The 23,909-nt window shown below is 43.4% G+C and overlaps 1 protein-coding gene and 1 long non-coding RNA gene across 2 annotated transcripts in view; one reads left to right on the top strand and one right to left on the bottom strand.

Moving 5' to 3' along the window:
* SLC52A3 (solute carrier family 52 member 3) overlaps window positions 1–10,424 on the top strand; it is a 34,170-nt gene extending 23,746 nt beyond the window's left edge. Inside the window, exon 3 of the mRNA XM_073580780.1 lies at window positions 9,953–10,424. Within this exon, the coding sequence (XP_073436881.1) occupies window positions 9,953–10,165 (213 nt within the window). The 3' untranslated portion in view covers window positions 10,166–10,424. The remainder of the gene's footprint in view (window positions 1–9,952) is intronic.
* LOC141094812 (uncharacterized) overlaps window positions 1–23,007 on the bottom strand; it is a 45,509-nt gene extending 22,502 nt beyond the window's left edge. The window contains exons 1-2 of the long non-coding RNA XR_012233174.1: window positions 22,956–23,007; window positions 17,757–17,906 (exon numbers count right to left, since the gene is read on the bottom strand). This is a non-coding gene — a long non-coding RNA (uncharacterized lncRNA). The remainder of the gene's footprint in view (window positions 1–17,756; window positions 17,907–22,955) is intronic.
* Window positions 23,008–23,909: the final 902 nt, after the last annotated feature.

Here is a 23,909-nt window from a genome sequence, read left to right as displayed (position 1 = left end):
TAGATATTTGTAGACAGCTATTAAGTCTCCTCTCAGTCTTCTCTTTTGCAAACTAAACATTCCCAAATCCTGCAACCTTTCCTCATAAGACAGGGTTTGCAGACCGGTCACCATTCTGGTCGCTCTTTTCTGAACTTGCTCCAGTTTGTTGATGTCTTTTTTAAAATGTGGTGCCCAAAATTGGACACAATATTCCAGATGAGGTCTGACCAAAGAGGAGTAGAGGGAAATAATTACTTCACGTGATCTAGACTGTATGCTTCTGTTAATACATCCTAGAATTGCATTTGCCTTTTTTGCTGCTGCATCACACTGTTGACTCATATTCAGTCTGTGATCTATTAGTATACCCAAGTCTTTTTCACATGTGCTGTCACTTAGCCCTATTCCTCCCATTCTATATATGCTTTTTTCATTTTTATTGCCCAGATGTAGTACTTTGCATTTCTCCCTGTTAAAAACCATTCTGTTAGTTGCTGCCCACTTCTCCAGTTTATTTAAATCTTTTTGAATCCTCTCTCTCTCTTCTCTAGTATTAGCTATCCCTCCTAGCTTTGTGTCATCAGCAAATTTAATCAGTTTACCCTCAATTCCTTCATCTAAATCGTTGATAAAGATGTTGAACAATACAGGGCCCAGGACAGAGCCCTGTGGTACCCCACTTGAGACATTCTTCCAACTGGATGTGCAGCCATTTACGACCACTCTTTGGGTCCGATCACTAAGCCAGTTATGAATCCACCTAACAGTTGCCTTGTCCATTCCATACTTAGTCATTTTTTCAATAAGGATTGTATGAGAGACTTTGTCAAATGCTTTGCTGAAGTCAAGATATACTATATCTACAGCATTTCCTTGATCCACCCAATCAGTAATACCATCATAGAAGGAAATTAAATTAGTCTGACATGACTTATTGGTTACAAACCCATGCTGACTCTGTTTAATCACTTCATTCTTATCCAGGTATTGACATACATGTTGTTTAATAATTTGTTCAAAGATCTTTCCTGGTATAGAAGTCAGACTCACCGGCCTATAGTTGCCTGGGTCCACCTTCTTCCCCTTTTTGAAGATAGGAACAACATTTGCTCTTCTCCAGTCTTCTGGCACTTCTCCTGTTCTCCAAGAATTTTCAAAGATTATGGAGAGGGGTTCAAAAATTTCTGCTATCTCCTTCAGTACTCTGGGGTGTAATTCATCTGGACCTGGAGACTTGAATACATTTAGGTTAGCTAAGTGTTTCCTCACTATCTTTCTGTTTATAGATATCCTGGATTCTTCTATTCCCTTAATAGGACAGTGAATAACAGTTGATGTTACATTTCCTTTCTGAGAGAAAACAGATGCAAAATAGGAATTTAAAAGTTCAGCCTTCTCAACATCCTGTCTTACCATTTCATCATTTTCATCCTGTAAAAATCCTATAGCATCTTTGACTTTTCTTTTACTTTTGACATATCCCCAAAATCCTTTATTATTGCTTTTGACATCTCTTGCAAGCCTCAATTCATTTTCAGCTTTAGATAATCTGATTTGTGCCTTGCAGGTTCTGCAGACAGCATTATATTCTTCTTTAGATATGCCTCCTTCTTTCCATTTTATAAACATTTTTTGCTTCCTTTTTAGCATGTGCTTAAGTTCTGTGTTCATCCATCCTGGTTTCCTTAAATGCTTCCTATTCTTCCCTCTTTTCGGAATTGTTAACAACTGTGCTTTGAGAATTTCATTTTTCAAGATTTCCCATCCTTCCTGGACATTTTTGTCTTTAAGGATATCCAGCCATTGGATCCCTCCAATTCTCTTTCTGAATCCCTTAAAATCTGCCTTTCTGAAATCTAACCTTGACGTCTGAGTCTTCACAGGTCTTCCGCCTCTAGTTATCCAAAATTCTAAAATAGCATGGTCGCTACCTCCTAGGGTCCCAGCCACTTTTGCCTCCTCAACCATTTCCTCCCTGTTTATAAGGATTAGATCCAAGGTAGCAGTTCCCCTTGTTTTCTCCCTTACCTTTTGGAAGATAAAGTTGTCAGCAAGAGAGGATAAGAATTTCCTTGACCTGTTAGTTTTGCCTGAGAGAGATTCCCAACAAATGTCTGGATAGTTGAAATCTCCCATGACAACTATGTCATATTTTTTGGAGAACTTGGCCATTTGATGCATAAAGAGTTCATCCATATCTTCAGCTTGCACAGGCGGCCTGTAGTAAATGCCTACAATGGTGTCCTTTCCATTGTTCTGTCCTTGTATTCTTACCCAAACAGTTTCCACAGAACTCCCAGTCTCTGAAGCTTCAATCTCTGTGCAGATATACGCGTTTCTAACATACAATGCGACACCCCCTCCTCGTTTATCAAGTCTGTTTCTTGCAAATAAGTTGTATCCTTCTAGTCTTGTATTCCAATCATGTGTATTGTCCCACCAAGTTTCAGTGATTCCAATGACATCATATTTCTTTTCCTGTGTTAGTAGTTCCAATTCTCCTTGTTTGTTGCCCATGCTTTGTGCATTAGTATAGAAACATTTTAGTTTGTGATTGGTTTCTCTTTCTCCAATATTTTTTTAATTAGATTCTTTCGTCTTTGTTCTTCCTTTCCACTTCTAATAGCAGAGTTCTCAGTAGCATTTGTCAGGTGTATGGCTTTTTCTGGTCTTTTGCTTCCCTTCCCATGTTGTTCTAGTTTAAAGCTCTCCTTACAAGTGTAGCAAGGCGACTTCCAAATACCTGCTTTCCAGTCTTCGTAAGGTGCACCCCATCTCTAGCAAGTAGTCCATCGTATAAGTAGTTCACTCCGTGATCCAGAAATCCAAATCGTTGCTGACGGCACCATCGACGTAGCCAGTTGTTCACCTGCAGAATCTTATTCCACCTCCTTGTTCCATGGCCATCCACTGGGAGGATGGAAGAGAAGACCACCTGCGCTCCCAGTTCTTTCACTTTCTTGCCTAAGTCTTCTCTCTCCTGAGCTCCTCCTCCTGGACTGGCTTCTTCTAGAACTCTCTCTGCTTTCTTATATTCCCTCCCTGGGAATTCCCCTCTAGAGCTCCTGTAACTCCGCCCACCATGACTCTGCGGTTTCTTTAGCATTAGCTGTTGTTAAGCCCTTTTCTCACTGCTCTCTGTCCCCATCTTGTGGCCAAACTTCAGTACTGTGCAGTCTCCTTTTCCTGCTGTTCTTCGTCTCCCCCTAGTGGTCAAACCCAGTACTTTACCACCTTCCACTGTCTCTAGCTGTCTCCCCACATACATATACAGCAGTCAACGTCAAGTACTTTTCCTGCACATTTTGCATTCACCTTCCTTCTGCAGTCAGGTCCATAGGTCAGTCCACTTCCCTACACTACCACTTATATTACCCTTATGGGGTAACATTAAATTTCCCCATGGTTCTGAGTTCATATTGGCTTTCGCTAACGGATCACAGTTGGTATCACCAGATTTTACCACCTATTCAATGCAGATGGCCTTATCCTGTTTCCAATCCTCCAAGAAAGATACAACCTTCCTGCTAGAGAGATATTCCGATACCTATAGTGAAAACATTTTATAACTTCGCTATTAAGGAACTCCGCTCCACCTTACACATTTACCCCATTTGAACAAAGATGTCATCAAAATCCTCATGCCCAAGGTACTATCTTACTTCTTTACTCTCATATAAAGCACCACTCCAGCAGGTTTTTTTTAAATGCTGGAGTGGTGCTTTAAACGTAAATCCACTGCCCCCCGATTATATGCTCATCCTCCAGCATCTTCATCATTTTTCGTTCCCAGTGTGCCCATCTTGTGAGCGCAGCTTCTGACTGTGGAAGTCAGAACCTACAGTACATCACAAGCTCTCAGTGCAAGTCTATGAGAGCCAGAACTAGGCCAGAATGAGGTTATCATATACTTGCATTGAATAGTGACCATCGAAGCAATCCAGCAAACACTTGAGCAGCTGGTAGATCACAAACTGGAGGAAGCAGACTGGAGCGGTGGCAAGAACAGATAAAATCGCAGGAAGGCGAGTATCAAGATATGGGGCAGGGGACTTGGATTTTAAGCACCACTCCAGCGGTGAAATAAAAAAAAACCTGCTGGAGTGGTGCTTTATACTATGTCATACATACATAGGTGCAACTGAACTTATGCCTCTCGTTGGGAATCCGACATTGGCACAATCCTAACCAACTCAGATCTGGTCCTCCGGTATACTTAAGAAACATCCCTGGAAAGCTCAAAATATAGATTTATAACATCCCCAAACATTCACACACCCTTATTTGTTTCATATTCCTTGCGACTAAACTATAGTTTCAGCTTAGAAAAAAACGGGACTAGATTTTTCTGGAGGCCAAAAGACAATAGTGTATGAGAAATGAAAAAATTATGAGCTATACTTACAGATGTAGGTGCACTGTCACCGCCCCTCTCACATCTCCTCGAGGGTAGAAAATAAACAGTAAATGGATGTAGCTAAGGGGTAAGACCAAAAATTTTGTGCAGCACGCTACGCACATCTTGTACCTTTTTTGCTTCTGTAAAAGTTGGGAGGTATGCTAGTGGGTCGCCCTCCCAGGGCCGTGGGGTACTCGGTACCAGGCCGGTATCAGTGGGGATGTGTCACAGCGGCGGTGGCCCGGACCGTGGCCCTGGGCGCCCAAGTAATAGGAAGATGAGCATGGTGGTATGTAGTTAAATGAATAGCTCGTGACGCCACCTGTGGTGTTCGGCAAGGGAGGTGTTAAGCCGACGCTGCAAACAGATCCTCTGGGACAGATGGTGTGGTGCAGCAAGGATGGTATAGCCCTCCACAGGCAGGGCTGTTGTCCCAGGGCAGTTTAGATGTGGAGACACTTAGATGGTGTAGTGTCCGGCGCAGGGGATGTAGCAGTGCCAGGTGGACGGACGCAGGAAGGAATGGAGGACACCAGGGCATGTAGTTCCAAGTCAGGGACTCAGTCAACCTCCAGGCAAGATGGAATGCTCCCTTCCACACTACGCCAACTTATGTGCCTTTTCTGAACGTCTCCTCTATAGCGCCTTTAAGTGTAAAGATCTCCTAGTACTGAGTTACACTGGAGTTCCTCCTGACAGATGTTCCCAAGAACTCTACTTGCATGGCAGACAGCTGTAGCCTGCTTCAGGGACTCTCTATTCCTAAGTCCCGGCTCTCTAACCGTGTTGCTGTTGTGCCCTCAAGTCTTAGATGGGTGTAGTGCATTTACAGCCCACTACTCCACCGGTGTCTGCTGCAGAACCATTAGTGTCCATACAACCTCGGAGACCGGGCCCCGGCCTTGCGATAAGAACTTCTAGGCAGGGTTCTTCCTCTAACCCATGTCCTCTGTGTTCCCTTTTACTCCTACGTTCCGTACTTGTCTTGTCCCTTCTATGGAAGCTCAGGCTTCGGTTCAATGTCCTTCTCCTTCTATTCCTTTCCCGTGCCAGTTGGCTGAAATCACTGAGGCAGCTGCGGCACTCCCTCCTCCATCCCTCTTCCAGGGATCCCCACTCCTCCTGAGTGGCTTCCTCTCTCCTACTCAACCTCTGAACTCAACTGAACCTCAATCCTGGAACCGTCCTGCTCTATTATATGTATCCTGAACTCCACCCAGCACGTCTAGTGTTCCAAGCAGGGAACCACCAAAGGTGCTCTGCTTCTCTCTAAGCAAGGAGCCGCAATGTGGTTATGCTGAACTACTCTATTGTGTGGGGTGCGAGTGTTGGAGCGTGGTCAGGAGCCTCCAACTTACCTGGATGGTGGGGCACCACACCTTAGGAGAAGGTGCAGCACCTCTGTGGCGACTGAACCCTCAGGGGCGCCACACTAGTAATGTTCTAATATTGGATCTTTAGCAACAAGATAATAAATACAAGATAAATAGACTGAAGCAAGAAAAATACAAATGTATGCAGCAATGTAGTATTGGGTATTTTACATTACTGCTGCATGCCGCTGCCCGGGTTCTGATACAGACATAAGAAAATAGAAGTTGCAGCACCACCTTGTGGCCGCCTCAGTTTATGTTGTCGAATGTGTCCGCAAATGGCGATTCGATATGTGCGGTGACCGTATGAAAATGCAACATTTTGCATTTCCTTGCAGTCGCCACACACGTCAAATCGCCACTTGCGGACACATTCGCATACAACGCATGTCCCTGCGTACCCAATGTTAAAGATAGGAACGCAGGACGCATACAGAAGGCGGAGCTTAAGGCAGGACGTACGCAGCCATCTGCAGCCCTCCTGAACAAAAAATGTGAAACCAGCCTTACTTATTCCCTTCTACCCTTCTAAGTGTGGATGATATAAAGATCACTACTGTAGCCTTTAATACAGAGTATTATGTAAATACTTTACATTTGTTTTTGGAAACCGATACAAATCTGTCAAAGCTGCAGAAACATTGTGCTTCCCCCTTCCTTCTCTTAGTGTTATTGATAGCAGCAGGAAGGTGGTTGTACACTGACCTCCACAGTGTGCAGAGCAGAAAAAGCATGTACTGTCCCAGGGAGGGCAGAGAACACAGACTATAGATAAGAAAACACAGGAAGAGCAATTAAATGCAGGATAGAAGCTGTGCTGATATGTGAGCTAATGAAGACAGCTACACCCTGAATGAGCACACATTCACATCCAGCCTGTATTACTGGGAGGGACACTCACACAGGAGAAAATTATGAAACTTGGATTTAAACTGCAAAAATGAAAATCAATGAAGGAATAAAGATTGCAGATTGAAACTTAGTGCATTGTTTTCAACTAAAGACAATCACTAACATATATAAAAAGTAAATTATAGACCATTGGTCCGAGCTGAGACATGTGGGTGTCCGCTTGAATGAACTTGGCTAAATACAATGCCTGACAGAATATGGAGCAGTTTCCATAAGAATACAACATTGAAAACCTCTGTATGTGACCAGAAGCCTACAGGGGTGCAATATGACCCTACAGGCCACTATATTACTATTTTGTATGGAGTGGTCTTTTGGTCCAGTGCACAAGCCCATACACAGCTGAGACAGAGTAAACTGTCCCCGGCCACAAGGTGGCGCCGTGGCTTCTATTTTCAGCTGTCTGTATCAGAAGCCTGGTGGTGGGATGAAGCCGCAATGTAAAATACACAAGACTACATTGATCTGGCTGATGAGTGCAAATCCATACACTTTCTTGCAGGGATCCTGTTTTTTACAGAATTCAGAGCACGGTTGATGGACGGACTAAGAAATGGCTCCAGCGACACCTGTGGCCGAGCAATTAATATTCCAGGCATCTTTTATCAGAGACCGGGATTGTTGATTGATTTCCAATTTCTGCGTTGTGAGATCCTGCACTGGAGATTTTTCCCTGAGCAAAGTGCAGCAGATTTTTCACCTTAGGGGAGCAATAAATGGGATTATAAGAACCCAGCAACCTGTAGATGTCAATTATCTGTTATTTTCCATAGGTTATTAGGAGAAAAAAATAATATCATGTGGACTGTAAGCAGCGATTAGGATCTATAAATTGCACATCAGTTAAATATACAGAATATGTATATATATATGAGCTGAGAAAGAAAACATTTGGGTGGCTAAAAGTCAAGAATCCCTATACACATTATGATTGGCCGACCCCACGAGACTTGTATTGTTTGATATACATCTAATGTGTATTTTCAGCTTAAGGGCAGAGACACACTAGCGATGAAAAAAACGGTCTGATTTTGATGCAGGAGAGTCAGACGAGTGTAATGCAAGTGTCATGTTTTTTGTGCCAGTACCATCCGATTTTTCACACCTAGCATCCGATTTACATCCAAATGCAGTGCAATGTGATTTTAGCATGAGCTTTTACTTAGAGCACTTCTCTGACATTTACACATTGTTTTAAAGCGAAATATTCTTCAAAACACACAAATATTTATATATTACATATATACTGTACATATATATATATACTGCGCTGATGTCACTGATGCTGCGCAGCCTCCCAGCCTGACCTGGGATAAACTCGGCTGTTTGGGAAAATGAACGGTCAGTTTCCCACACTGCAGAGTTCACCGCAGGTCAGGCAGGGAGGCTGCGCAGGCAGCTTTTCCTTCATTCCTCCGTGGTTTACAGCCGGGCCAGTCGCATTAGCACCACTCCCGGTTGTAGATGGATTGCAGCGTGGGACTTGACTGTACGGCGGATAGGTATGGGATATTGATGCTTTTTTATTTTTTATTTTTTAGAGAACAATGGCTTTGATTGGATTGGGAGTTTAATAAAGATAGGAAACCTGTGTATTTATTTATTTCATTAAAATACTTTCTTCTTAATGTCTGTGTGTTTTTTAACCCTTTTATACTATTGGATTAATATTGGATAGATGTCTTATTGACACCTGTCCATTATTAACCCCATATGCCACCGCTACACGGCAGTGGGATAAGAGGGGCTAAGTGCTAGAATTGGCGCATCTTATAGATGCACCTTTTCTGGGATGGCTGGGGGCAGATGTTTTTAGCCAGGGGGCCAATAACAATGGTCCCTCTCTAGGCTATTAATATCTGCCCTCAGTCACTGGCATTCCCTCTCTGGTGAAGAAAATTGCGGGAGCCCACGCAATTTTTTTCCGTGATTTAATTCTTTAATTTAACACCTACAGATCCAAAATTTTACACACACACACTAATAACATGAGTAGTCAGGGACATACAGTATATAAATCGAAATGGTATGCAATGGTTTGCTGTATGTAAACCATGTGTCATATCCTGTCGGCTTTGCAATTATTTTACAGAAGCCGACAAATGAATTGTCAGCTATTCTACTATCTATATATCTCTGAAATATAAAGATATATATATATATGTGTGTCACTGACATATATATGTATATATATATACTGTACATACTGTATAAACACCTATTCTATGTTTATACATGTATTCTATCTTTTCTATTTTAACCTGTCAATGTGATTTTACTGTATAGCCACATATGAATTGCTGGCGTTTCTAAGGACATCGGTGCATAAAAATCGCACAGCACTCGCATGGTGAGAGTGCTGTGCGATTTTTTATCGCACCCATTGACTTCTATTGGGGGATGCGATCCGATTTATGATTACAATCGCAGCAGGCTGCGATTTTTTTCCAGCCTGATCTTGATCCGATCCGAGCTGGGAAAAAAACGTAGACAAAGACACCATCATAGATTAACATTGGTACGGATGAACATTGGTAAGAATTCAATCCGATTTTTTATCGGATTGAATTTGTCCGATTTCATCGCAAGTAAGCATGAGCCCTAAGGGGGTTGTTCAGGACGAAAAAAAGTCTGCTTTTTTTATAGTCTGTGCCATCTCTATCCATGGGTTGTGTGTTTAGCAGCTCAGCTCCATGGAGTTGAGATTCGATACCAGACACAATCCAAATAAAGCAGCCATGATTTTCAAACCATATTCGACCCCCTTAAGGCAAAGCGTTAGAGGCTGTCCTATTCCAGGCCAAATAGAAAATGATGCAAAGTAACCCAATAGCCAATACTTATCTGCAGTGCCGTCTTAATTTAAAGGGTCGCACCAGTGATGTCCCATCTACGTTACAAGTCTCCGCTCTCTGGTGCAATCTATTTTGTCATCACTGCTGAACTGAGTGATTGGCTGCAGCGGTCATGTGTTGTAGATTTGACAGCGCTGAAGTCAATCAGAGGCTCAACACCTTCACATGGAATCCGCGAATGATGTTATGGAAGATGTTTGAAAGATAGTTCAGTCTTTTTCTGCTGACATTGAACATGTAACACCACAATGCATTCTACTAGCATTTATGACTTGTACATAAAAAGTTATATTTGTTCTGTCAGCTCATAATTACATCTGTTACTTTTTTTTTTGCAGAACACACAACATAACCCCTAATAAGAAGGATTGCCCCTTTAATAGCCCCATTCCCCAGCCCCTCTATAATGACTTTTTTAATGTTTTTTTCAGGTGATCTCCTGGATCCTCTTTATTGGGACACTGAGTTACGTAAAAGTGATGATTGGTGTCATTCTCCGCAGCCGAAGTCACAGTGCCCTCGTGTGGTGTGGTGCGGTGGTGCAGCTGGGATCTATGATTGGGGCTCTTGTCATGTTCCCTTTGGTCAATGTGTACAGTTTCTTCAGATCAGCTGATTTCTGCAATATGAACTGTCCTAGATAAGTCTCCAAAGAATGGATGAGGAGAGAAGAAAACGAAATATATGCCTAGGCCTACATGGAAAGGCGAAGCATAAATGTATGGGCCACAGGGTGATTTCAGGATTGTTTCTGCAGACCGTCCTAATCTTTGTTGTTATGAAATTCCTCAGGTCTGTAGGATTAGAGATATGGAACCACAGAAGTGGTTATATAGCCAATCAGAACAGCCTGGACATAGAGATTTCCTATTAACTCTTCTATAATAATTATATAGAACTCAGGTTTCTTTCACATTCAAAAAATATGCAGCACTGTACATATAGAATCACATCCAAAAGCAGCATTCAATATTCTTCGATTACTTACTGAACCTGACCCACTGTGTATATACATTACATTACTTATCCTGTACTGATCCTGAGTTACATCCGGTATTATACTCCAGAGCTGCACTCACTATTCTGCTGGTGCAGTCACTGTGTACATACATTGCATTACTTATCCTGTACTGATCCTGAGTTACATCCTGTATTATACTCCAGAGCTGTACTCCCTATTCTGCTGGTGCAGTCACTGTGTACATACATTACATTACTTATCCTGTACTGATCCTGAATTACATCCTGTATTATACTCCAGAGCTGAACTCACTATTCTGCTGGTACAGTCACTGTGCACATACATTACATTACTTATCCTGTACTGATCCTGAGTTACATCCTGTATTATACTCCAGAGCTGCACTCATTATTCTGCTGGTGGAGTCACTGTGTACATACATTACATTACTTATCCTGTACTGATCCTGAATTACATCCTGTATTATACTCCAGAGCTGAACTCACTATTCTGCTGGTGGAGTCACTGTGTACATACATTACTTATCCTGTACTGATCCTGAGTTACATCCTGTATTATACTCCAGAGCTGCACTCACTATTCTCCTGGTTGAGTCACTGTGTACATACATTACATTACTTATCCTGTACTGATCCTGAGTTACATCCAGTATTATACTCCAAAGCTGCACTCACTATTCTGCTGGTGGAATCACTGTGTACATACATTACATTACTTATCCTGTACTGATCCTGAGTTACATCCTGTATTATACTCCAAAGCTGCACTCACTATTCTGCTGGTTGAGTCACTTTGTACATACATTACATTACTTATCCTGTACTGATCCTGAGTTACATCCTGTATTATACTCCAGAGCTGCACTCATTATTCTGCTGGTGGAGTCACTGTGTACATACATTACTTATCCTGTACTGATCCTGAGTTACATCCTGTATTATACTCCAGAGCTGCACTCACTATTCTCCTGGTTGAGTCACTGTGTACATACATTACATTACTTATCCTGTACTGATCCTGAGTTACATCCAGTATTATACTCCAAAGCTGCACTCACTATTCTGCTGGTGGAATCACTGTGTACATACATTACATTACTTATCCTGTACTGATCCTGAGTTACATCCTGTATTATACTCCAAAGCTGCACTCACTATTCTGCTGGTTGAGTCACTTTGTACATACATTACATTACTTATCCTGTACTGATCCTGAGTTACATCCTGTATTATACTCCAGAGCTGCACTCACTATTCTGCTGGTGGAGTCACTGTGTACATACATTACATGACTTATCCTGTACTGATCCTGAGTTACATCCAGTATTATACTCCAAAGCTGCACTCACTATTCTGCTGGTGGAATCACTGTGTACATACATTACATTACTTATCCTGTACTGATCCTGAGTTACATCCTGTATTATACTCCAAAGCTGCACTCACTATTCTGCTGGTTGAGTCACTTTGTACATACATTACATTACTTATCCTGTACTGATCCTGAGTTACATCCTGTATTATACTCCAGAGCTGCACTCATTATTCTGCTGGTGGAGTCACTGTGTACATACATTACTTATCCTGTACTGATCCTGAGTTACATCCTGTATTATACTCCAGAGCTGCACTCACTATTCTCCTGGTTGAGTCACTGTGTACATACATTACATTACTTATCCTGTACTGATCCTGAGTTACATCCAGTATTATACTCCAAAGCTGCACTCACTATTCTGCTGGTGGAATCACTGTGTACATACATTACATTACTTATCCTGTACTGATCCTGAGTTACATCCTGTATTATACTCCAAAGCTGCACTCACTATTCTGCTGGTTGAGTCACTTTGTACATACATTACATTACTTATCCTGTACTGATCCTGAGTTACATCCTGTATTATACTCCAGAGCTGCACTCACTATTCTGCTGGTGGAGTCACTGTGTACATACATTACATGACTTATCCTGTACTGATCCTGAGTTACATCCTGTATTATACTCCAGAGCTGCACTCACTATTCTGCTGGTGGAGTCACTGTGTATATACATTACATTACTTATCCTGTACTGATCCTGAGTCACATCCTGTATTATACTCCAGAGCTGCACTCACTATTCTGCTGGTGGAGTCACTGTGTATATACATTACATTACTTATCCTGTACTGATCCTGAGTTACATCCTGTATTATACTCCAGAGCTGTTCTCACTATACTGCTGGTGGAGTCACTGTGTACATACACATACTTATCCTGTACTGATCCTGAGTTACATTCTGTATTATACCCCAGAGCTGCACTCACATTCTGCTGGTGGAGTCACTGTGTACATACATTACATTACTTATCCTGTACTGATCCTGAGTTACATCCTGTATTATACCCCAGAGCTGCACTCACATTCTGCTGGTGGAGTCACTGTGTACATACATTACATTACTTATCCTGTACTGATCCTGAGTTACATCCTGTATTATACTCCAGAGCTGCACTCACTATTCTGTTGGTGGAGTCACTGTGTACATACTGTACATTACATTACTTATCCTGTACTTATCCTGAGTTACATCCTGTATTATACTCCAGAGCTGCACTCACTATTCTGCTAGTGGAGTCACTGTGTACATACATTACATTACTTATCCTGTACTGATCCTGAGTTACATCCTGTATTATACCCCAGAGCTGCACTCACATTCTGCTGGTGGAGTCACTGTGTACATACATTACATTACTTATCCTGTACTGATCCTGAGTTACATCCTGTATTATACTCCAGAGCTGCACTCACTATTCTGTTGGTGGAGTCACTGTGTACATACTGTACATTACATTACTTATCCTGTACTTATCCTGAGTTACATCCTGTATTATACTCCAGAGCTGCACTCACTATTCTGCTGGTGGAGTCACTGTGTACATACATTACATTACTTATCCTGTGCTCATCCTGAGTTACATCCTGTATTATAACCCAGTGCTGCACTCACTATTCTGTTGGTGGAATCACTGTGTACATTACATTACTTATCCTGTACTGATCCTGAGTTACATCCTGTATTATACTCCAGAGCTGCACTCACTATTCTGCTAGTGGAGTCACTGTGTACATACATTACATTACTTATCCTGTGCTGATCCTGAGTTACATCCTGCATTATAACGCAGTGCTGCACTCACTATTCTGTTGGTGGAATCACTGTGTACATACATTACATTACTTACCCTGTACTGATCCTGAGTTACCTCCTGTATTATACTCCAGAGCTGCACTCACTATTCTGCTGGTGCAGTCACTGTGTACATACATTACATTACTTATCCTGTACTGATCCTGAGTTACATCCTGATACATCAGGCGCGCAACCATCATACAAGTGTGCCCTTAATAGGGAATGTTGCATTGCCAGCATGAAGCGCTTACCAATGGTTAATGCACGGGCACCCGCAGGGAGGATAGAGGTCCCCGACGCGCATTTCGCGTCCACATCTGGTTGCTTTCTCAAGGGGAGTGGGGAATATATGGCCGAATAGGATCTTTTGTAACGCTGGTAACAAGTCACATAGTCGGTCACATGTTAGCGGCAGACCTATCTAAACGGCATAAGCGGCGCATGCGCCGTGTTACCCCAAGATCCTTCATGAGTCTTGGCGTTAGGCGTCCAGACGGACACACAATGAAGTGCGCACGCGTGGAGGCAGCGAAAACGCCAAGGCCCAGTGAGAGACACGAGAGGACAGTGTGCATGCGCTCTGCCAAGCATATAAAGTCTAGAATATAATTCAGTAAGTGAATGGAATATACAGAAATATATCGGCATAATATACAAATGAAAAGAAGTTAAATAACAGCTATATGCACACATACAACGTCATATCTGATAAATATTCGCAAAAATACACATATAATGAATAGATTACGAAATAAATATATATACATCCAACAACAAGTAATCAATAATAATTAATCAGGTGACATTCAAACAGCGCAAATAGATGAGGTATAATAGAATGCCATATAGATGACAGATATTTCTTCACAAGGCAGGTAAAGATGACAGGGCGGATGGTAAAATGTATCTTTTATCTTAACGGTACCAATCGGCTCAAAAACCCCCAAAGGGGTAATTGATAATAATGATGAATAAAAACCTAAATAGAGGGAAAAAGAATAAAACAGAATAAAAACAAAAGAAAATCCTCTAAAGTGGGTATGTACAAGACAGATACAATACGTAGGATCTACAGATATGAGGCAAAGTTCAAGGATTCGTTTAGGCCGTTAGGGACCATCGTGCCTAAAGTAAAGATCCATTTGGCCTCACATTGGGCCAAACGTTTTTTATAATTGCCACCCCTAATTCCAAGATGGATAATATCAATACACCGAACTTGAAATAATTTTGGGTCACAATCGTGGCAGACCCGAAAGTGTCGGGGAATGGTTTTCAAAGTAGAGGGGTCGGCCACTATCTTGACCGCACGATTGTACCGCACATACTAGCGCACCCTCACTCGTAATTCTCTCAATGTAAGACCAACGTATATCATGGGGAACCCACATGTCGCAAAATAGACGATGGTGCTACCACATAATATACGCTGCCTAATTTGGTAGCTCCTAGAGCCAACAGAAGAGTGGAATGTTGTGCACCGCAGGACATTCGAGCAGGCAAGACAGTGGCCGCAAGGAATGGATCCTGGAATAGGGCCCTTAGAGCCAAACGGATTGGGTTGTTCACGGATGTAATGGCTTCCCACCAGCATGTCTTTCAAATTTCTTGAACTCCTAGGGGTCATCTGTGGATAATCACCAATTGATGAAGCCAAAGACGGTTCAGCACCGAGAACAGACTAATGCCTCACCAGAATTTCCCTCATGTGGTCCCATTCGTGGTTGAAAGTGGAAATGAAACGAATAGTTTCATTCTTAGATCTACCCATCGTGCCCAAATCAGTCCAAGGATAGAGTAAGTCATTCCTTGATGTATTCCGAGCCCTCACGTAACCCCTCCCTATACACCTGTTGCTGTATCCACGATCACGAAAATGATCTCTGAGCTCACTGGCTTGTTTTTCGAATTTATCATTAGTGGAGCAGATCCACCTCACCCTGAGGAATTGGCCGACCAGGACGGCCCTGATGGTAGAAATATTGTGCGAGGAATGTGCATGCAAGAGTGCGTTGACCGATGTTGGCTTCCTATAAACGTCCGTCTGGATGTAAAAATATTCAGGATTGAGAGTCCTCAGTAGTTGATACCTTTTAATGGCTAACTGAAAAGATGGTAACACATTGCAAGCTTTCGAGACTACTCGGGTCTCTTCATCAGGCTAGACTAATACAAAATCTGAAGTCACATATTTATGCACAATACAGCCTAGAAAAAATGCAATAGACAAGACAAGTGACGTGAAGCAGAACTATCAATATGGGAGAGGGAGAAACATAAATATAAACATTGGACCAGTTCATAGATAAGGAGTCTGGATGTTTTATGGTCCTCTGATTGGGGTCTAGTTCTGTGTTGTGATGCCCCGCAAGGTTTTAAAAGGAAATTCCTTAATTGATGTAAAAAGACATAAATCCATGCGACACATTCATTCCAGCACTGAGAGTGTCAAAGTTCGTCATAAATTTGTACTCCCAAACTCGTATCTCTCACGAGTTTGGGAGTACAAATTTATGACGAACTTTGACACTCTCAGTGCTGGAATGAATGTGTCGCATGGATTTATGTCTTTTTACATCAATTAAGGAATTTCCTTTTAAAACCTTGCGGGGCATCACAACACAGAACTAGATCCCAATCAGAGGACCATAAAACATCCAGACTCCTTATCTATGAACTGGTCCAATGTTTATATTTATGTTTCTCCCTCTCCCATATTGATAGTTCTGCTTCACGTCACTTGTCTTATCTATTGCATTTTTTCTAGGCTGTATTGTGCATAAATATGTGACTTCAGATTTTGTATTAGTCCAGCCTGATGAAGAGACCTGAGTAGTCTCGAAAGCTTGCAATGTATTACCATCTTTTCAGTTAGCCATTAAAAGGTATCAACTACTGAGGACTCTCAATCCTGAATATTTTTCTATCTACTGGCTAACACGGTACAAAGATATACATCTTTCCTGTATCGTATGGATGTATCGATTCTCGTCTGACAAGGAGACGTCTAGAAAGTCAATACAATTCTGATCAAACTTATAGGTCAATTTAATGTTGTAGTCATTCACATTCAAGCATGCCATAAACTCCCCGAGCTGCTACACTGTCCCACTCCACAAGAATAGAACATCATCAATATAGCGGTGCCAACACAGCACATGGGAGGCGGCCGTCACGCCCCCATCACCTATGACAAATCTCTCCCAAAACCCCAGGAAGAGATTTGCATACGAGGGCGCACAGGCCGCGCTCTTGGCTGTGCCGTACCGCTGTAAATAAAAACAATCTTTAAAAACAAAAAAATTGTGTGAGAGGACAAATTGGAGCAGCTCGAGGAGAAGCCCGCACAAGGGGCCGTCGAGGTCGGACATCCACAGGAAGAAGCGGACTGCTCCACCCCCTGTGTGTGATCAATACAGGTGTATAGAGATTCGACATCGGCCGTCACAAAATGGGCATGATCATCCACAAGGACGCCATCGACCCGTGACAGGACGTCCGTTGTGTCACGGATATATGATGGTAGCAATTCCACTAAAGGTTTCAGGTAATAATCCAAAAATTTACACACGGGCTCACAAAGTCCCTCAATTCCGGACACAATGGGACGCCCAGGCGGGTTGGCGGCGTCCTTGTGGATCTTGGGCAGGAGGTAGAACGTAGGTGTCCTAGGGGACCTCACCATCAACCCCTCAAAAATCTCCTTTGAAATGATGTTATCATCTACTGCCCGAATCAGAATCTTTTGAAGTTCCAGCGAGTAGGAGGATGTAGGGTTGAAGGACAACTTCTGATACGTGCGGGTATCCCTAGTTGTCGAAAAGCTTCACATTTGTATAAATTTGTGGGCCAAATAACGATATTTCCCCCCTTGTCTGCTGGCTTAAAGCCCACCCCTGGGAGAGATTGTAACTCAGAAATAGCTTGACGCTGCCTCCGAGTTAAATTGTCATGTTTTCGCAGTGTGGTCAGTGTTTTGAGATCTCGTGACAAGTTTCGTAAAAATATCAATAGCTGGACTTAGAGACAAGGGGGAAACTTCATTGATTGGGCAACACGTTTGGAGGGAACTTACCATGATGTGGCGGGGATTGTTCCGCTAGAAGATCCTCCAAGTTACTGAGAGCCTCCCGCTCGCTGTCACTCAACATCTCATTTGACTGATTCTTGTTATGTAGCTTATGAAGTAACAGCTTCCATGAGAACAAATGAAGGTCCTTCACAGCTGAAAAATAATTAAAGGAGTTACTGGGGGAGAAGGTGAGGCCCCTACTCAGGACATCAAGCTGGATATCAGTTAATTTATGTGAGGAAAGATTAACTACCTGCACACCACTCTGTGGGCCACCTGAGGTACTACTTCCAGCTTTATTTTTGGATTTGGTAGTTTGACGTGTATTGACACGTCTTGATGGTATATCAGAGGGTAGGTTTCCTCCAAAACTTGAAGTTTGAGATGTAGCATCTTCATCCCAAGAGAAATTAGATTTTGTAGAGGCGGACCTTGATCTGGAACGGAATGTGTTCCTGTAATGTGGGTGTGATCGATTAGCGGGATTACACCACCTACAGTGTACACCCTGGACATTATTTTGTCCTGTATATCCCTTTTAAATTTTTTTGTTTTCATCGTTTGAATATCTTGAGCCCACCTTTGAAGTTCTATATCCACTTCATCGCTAAATTTCTTTAAAGAATCACCTGTTAAGTCCTTTTGGAGTACTGCTTGCACCAACTCAATTTCACTTGCAAGTTTGTCAAGTGATTGTTGGTTATGTGATTTAAGTAGCTTGAGGAAACCTTTTGAGCAACCATCATACAAGTGTGCCCTTAATAGGGAAAGTTGCACTGCCAGCATGAAGCGCATACCAATGGTTAATGCACGGGCACCCGCAGGGAGGATAGATGGTTGCGCGCCTGATGTATCACGTTGCTTCTGAAAAGACTGCCACATTGTGTGGCATGCATTTTTCATATATGTTATGGGCATGAGCGCTTTTTGCATGGGTTACTGACCTCCATCTATTTTTATGTCCTGTGTTTCTTGCTATAATGCTTTTTTGTACCTTATTTGTATGTGATTGTTATCTAATAAACTGATGATTAATTTTTTACTATTTTGAATCTGATACTCCCTTTTGTTCTCCAATCTGATATCATGTTTAAGGAGTGGAATATTTACTAATATGGTTGTATATTTGTGCATAAGTCCGCCATTTTTTCCTATTAAGCTATGTGCACACGTAGCAGAAAATTTCTGCTTAAAAACCGGACTCCCTTCCCAGAAACCGCACTTTTTTCTGCGCGTTTTCCACGCATTTTCTGTGCATTTTTTGCGCAAAAAAAGCACGGTTTTTATGCGTTTTTTCCGCGCGGTTCCAGACCCATTGAAATAGCCAGAAATGCAGAATAATCCATGAAATGAATGAGCATGCTGCGTTTTTACCGCAAAGCGTTTTTTTCGTGGTAAAAAACGCTTCAATGTGAACAAAATTTGAAAAATGCATAGAAATGAATGGGAAGCTTATTTTTAGCATTTTTATTGGCAAATCCGCTACAAAAAACGCTGTGTGTGCACACAGCCTTAAGGTATTTGGCACATTTCTTGCTCTAACCCCTTTAACTTAAGTAACTAAGTTACTTCCTGTAATATATTTCAAAATTGAAATCACAATTGTACTTGTTTTTTTTTGCTTTCTTAAACAGCCAGAAAGTTTGTTGTTAGCCACTCTAACAGCTTAGCTAAGCTTTCAAAAATGCATGGGGCAATTAGTTCTTACTACAGTTATACACTGGTCGATGTCAGCATCTGACAATGTAGAATTATAAATTCAGCTCTGGAGTAAGGCTGGCCCTACGTATTAGATAGATGTCTGCCAAATTCCTGAACACAAGCAGAATAGTGAGTGTGGCTCTGGAGTATAATACAGGAAATAAGTGAGGACAAGATCATAAATGTGATGTAAATACACAGTGATTTCACCAACAGAATGGTGAATCTGGCTCTGAAGTAGAGGTTGATAGCTTTTCCCCCCAAACCCTAATCCACACAACTACCATCTTACAGATTAGACTAAAATGAGCTGGTTATTCCACAATCACATTGTTTTTTTGTTTTTTTAAATCAAAGTAAATGCAAGCTTATTGTCAATATACAGATCAAGTGCAGCATAAACATTCTTTGTACCTTTGGTCCTTTTGTGAATTCAGCTTCACTTATCTGAATGAGCAGTGCTGTTCTGTCACTAATAAAGCAATAATTCATATAAATAATATGGGGTACTTGGTAAATACTGTTTGTTCTGCCTTCATACACATTGACACGGTGTGTAATCTAGCATACAGCATAAACCACTGCTCTGTCTTCCAAGTAAGCAGACTGTTCTCTGTAGTCTAACTTGTTTATTGGGGAAGAGTATAGAACATGTGTTAAAACTATAAAGAATACAAATGACATGGGTAAGTATTGGGCAGATGATCACACAGCTAACACAATTACAGGAAGTATACAGTGTGATGCAAATGTGGCGCCCCCAGGGGTATGGGCGCCACAGTGGCTTTGCCTTCCTCCAGGGGAGGGTAATGCTAGGCTTGGAGGCAATGATGGGTCTCTCACAGTCAATCTATGCATGCAACACAGTTCCACTCCAGGCCAGCAGGGGGGACTCTGAACCGGGATTAAGGGGAGGAGTGCTCTCTGAGGGCCAAGAGGAGGGGGTGGTTAGTTAGTTAGTCTGCGGAGGGTGAAGTGTGCAGACGTGTGGAAGGAGCGCTGAGATAGAGCGGAGTGGACGAGCTCATCTCTGGAGAGAGCGCATGAACTGGAGCCTGGTCTCCACTGTTGTACGGATACTAATGGTCCTGCAACAGACACCAGAGGAGTAGGGGGCTGTAAATGCCCTACTCCCATCTAAGACTTGAGGGCACAACAGCAGCTTGGATAGTGAGCCGGGACTCAGGAGAGAGGAGTCCCCGAGATAGGCTACAGCTGTCTGCCATGCAAGTGAGGTTCTTGAGAGCATCTGTCCGGAGGAACTCCAGTGTAACTCAATACTGGGAGTACTTCATTCGAATAAGCGCTAGTAAGGAGACTGCACAACCCATCTGCTGAGAGAGAATCCCTGAGCTGCTTCCAGGCAAGCCTGCTCCAATACCATCTGTAATCAGGACCCTGGACTGCAGTTACCAAGTAAAGGTACAGAAATTGCACCCCGCTGTGTCTTGTCTGCTTCCTACCTTTCCGGCACGGCTACATCCCCCGTGCCGACCACATCTACACTGCTCTGGGACTATAGCTTCACCTGTGGGGAGCTTTTACATCTTTGCTGCACCATACCATCAGTCCCAGCGGATCTGCATGCAGCGTCGGCTTAACACCTCCCTTGCAGAGCACCACAGGTGGTGTCACGAACTATTCATCTAACTACATTCCACCATTCACATCTTCCTATTACTTGGGCGCCCAGGGCCACGGTCCGGGTCACGCTGCTGTGACACATCCCACTGATACCGGCCCGGTACCGAGTACCCCACAGCCCTGGGAGGGCGACCCACAAACTTTACAAAGAAACACACAGGTGTATAATTACATCTACTGTGCACTGCTGCTATACAGCTAATAACATCTCTGTAACACTGCATTGCAAGAAAAGACATTAATCTTACCAGATATGCTTTACCCGGATAACGAACTCAAGTTGGGGAGTTACAGGAGGACAAATAAACCATGTGTCCTTATGAAATACACAGAAGAAATTGGCACCTTCCTCATCCCAGAATACATTGCTTCAATCCCACAATGCAACACTCTGTTAAAAACACAAGCTGTAAATGCTATTAAAGACAGCTATAAATTCAGCCACCACTAGATGGTGCTATAACTAAACCAGCACATAATACAACTACATCTGCCCTATATTCAGAGGGTAGAACACTGTGATTAAAAAAGCATAGCAGCCATCCCACCAGCAACAAGGTGTACTCAATTGGGATGGTCCTAACTTCTAGTATTAAAACTTTAGCATATTTCAGAATTACATCAATGTGAATAAAGGCCAAGCGGGAACGCATCCCGACAATGAACTCGTGGCCTCCCTTTGTTTGAGCAGTACATTCCGTTTATATAGCTTCCCATTGCTGGGTGTCCATAGTTGGGCCCCTGTCCTGCTCGGCTGTTATTCACATTGAGGTCAGTTTTGACACATGGTAAAGTTTTAATATTAGAGGTTAGGACAGAGGTGTATCTAGGTTTACTGGCACACGGGTCAAGAATTCAGTTTGGCAACCCCCCCTTTATAATTAAAGAGCTTGTCCAGGTTTGAGATGAAAGTCTGAAGTCACTCTATGTGACTGCAGGCTTCTGAATTCTTACAGGTGTAAAGAGGAAGACTGGGCTGCGGGTACCTGCGCAATGCCAGGTCCGGAACTGCCGAGGCTGCATCCATTGTTGCAGGGGGAAGGAAATGTGAGCCGGACAGGACCCATTACCTGGAGTAAAGGGGCGTGGTAAGCAGGGGGATGAGAGAGAGTTCCCCTTGGAGGAAGGAGGACGGAGGAGGCAGGGGCCGACTGCGCTCTGCGGGTGCTCCATGATACTGAGGGATCAGTTTGTGGTGAGCCAAGGGACGCAATACAAGCTTTGCAAGAGCGCCTGCGTACTAAACAGCGTATGATTTTAGAAATTGGGGCAGAAGCGAGCGTGAGAGAGCAGGAACAGGGGATGGCAGCCTTGGCAGGGATGGTCTGGAGCAATCAGGAACCCACCCTGCCCGTGGCTGAACTAGAATGGGCCCGAGAAATCAGGAAGGAAATCCGGGAAATGTGAGAAGAGTAGTCCAACCTTAGAAGAGTGCCTGTTTCAGCCCAAAATACATAAAAGGAAAGGAGCGAGTCAGAGTCCCGCTTATTTGTTGAGCCTTGTCAGGGAAGAAGCCAGCCCTGAGCTGAGTGGAGTCATATGGGAGAGTCAGAGCCTGAGGGCGGCTCCCATTGTTTTAGTCCAGTCCTGCGCTTCTGTGTTGATTACAGACGACTGAATGCTTGTACGGTGTGGGACGCCTATCCAGGGCCACCATCAGGGAATTACTGCCCTTCCTGCTGTACGGGGCCCGGTCAGCAGCAGTACAGAAGGGGGCCCGTGAGTCCGGGGCCCCGCTCCTATGCTTCTACTCATCATCATGGGGCCCCAAGTACTGTGCACTGCGGGTCTGCAGTGCACACATCAGCACAGGCAACAGCCGACACATGAACTGTTAGAAAGGAAGAGCTGAACTACCTGCGGTGAAGTCATCATTATCATAGGTCCTTCAACATTTATCAGCTCTGCCTCCTGATCAAATGACGATGACGTCACCACAGGTCCTTCAGCTCTCAGAGCAGGAGCTCCGTCCTGGTTGTGTGCAGCTCATGTTCTCTGGTATCAGCCAGCAGCAGATTTCCAGTTCCTGCCATTCTGGTGAGATTACAGGAGGGTTTGGTGGAGTTTCTTGGTGCTTGTGGAAAATATGTGAGAGGAGAGTGTGGAGTGAGATCAGAGCCGTTCTTGTGGAGGCTCCTGCTCCATGTGACTGCAGCTCCCCAGTGTTTTGGACGTGCAGCATTGTATGGGACTGCACATGATGAAGTGGGGGGGAAGGGGCAGATGGGGCAGAATATGGGGCGAAGACCCTGGAGGGGGACCTATGCTGCTTAAATGAGAGAGCCTGATCATCAGGCTTCAATGTGGCGTCCTTAATGTTAAGGTCTCATTGACAGCAGCAATGAGGTCCCGGACCATATCCTTGACGCCCTAGGCTGTTCTGGCCCGTACACAGAACCCTCCTCTGAGCGTGTCGATAAAAATGCCTCACCTGATTCTGGGGAGGAGGAACGGGAGGAGGCAGATAGCCAGAGAAACTCTGGCGGTGAGATGGGGTAAGAAGGGGACCTGGGTTGGTGGTCCTGTCTCAACCTTTATGGCCTCTAGAAGGTCCAAAAAAAAGAACTCCTTTGATGCACCTGTGTCCACTGGAGTCTGAGGTGGCAATCTGTCAAGCACCGTTACCAGGTTCTGTAATACCTTGGTAAGGTTAGCCACGGATTTAGATAAGGAAGGCCCATCCCGGACACTCACTGTCTCCCGCGGCAACGGCTGACCCCTGGGCGGTAGGCAGGACAGCCTCATCCAGCTTCCTGGCAGGAAAGGCAGGGGGGGGCTGCACCTGCTCTTTAGCATAGGTAATACAGTGGG

Source organism: Dendrobates tinctorius, unplaced genomic scaffold (assembly GCF_039654945.1).
Source record: "Dendrobates tinctorius isolate UK_male_01 unplaced genomic scaffold, ASM3965494v1 ptg000065l, whole genome shotgun sequence".
NCBI classification, from domain to species: domain Eukaryota; kingdom Metazoa; phylum Chordata; class Amphibia; order Anura; family Dendrobatidae; genus Dendrobates; species Dendrobates tinctorius.
This window is presented reverse-complemented; position numbering and strand designations above follow the sequence as displayed.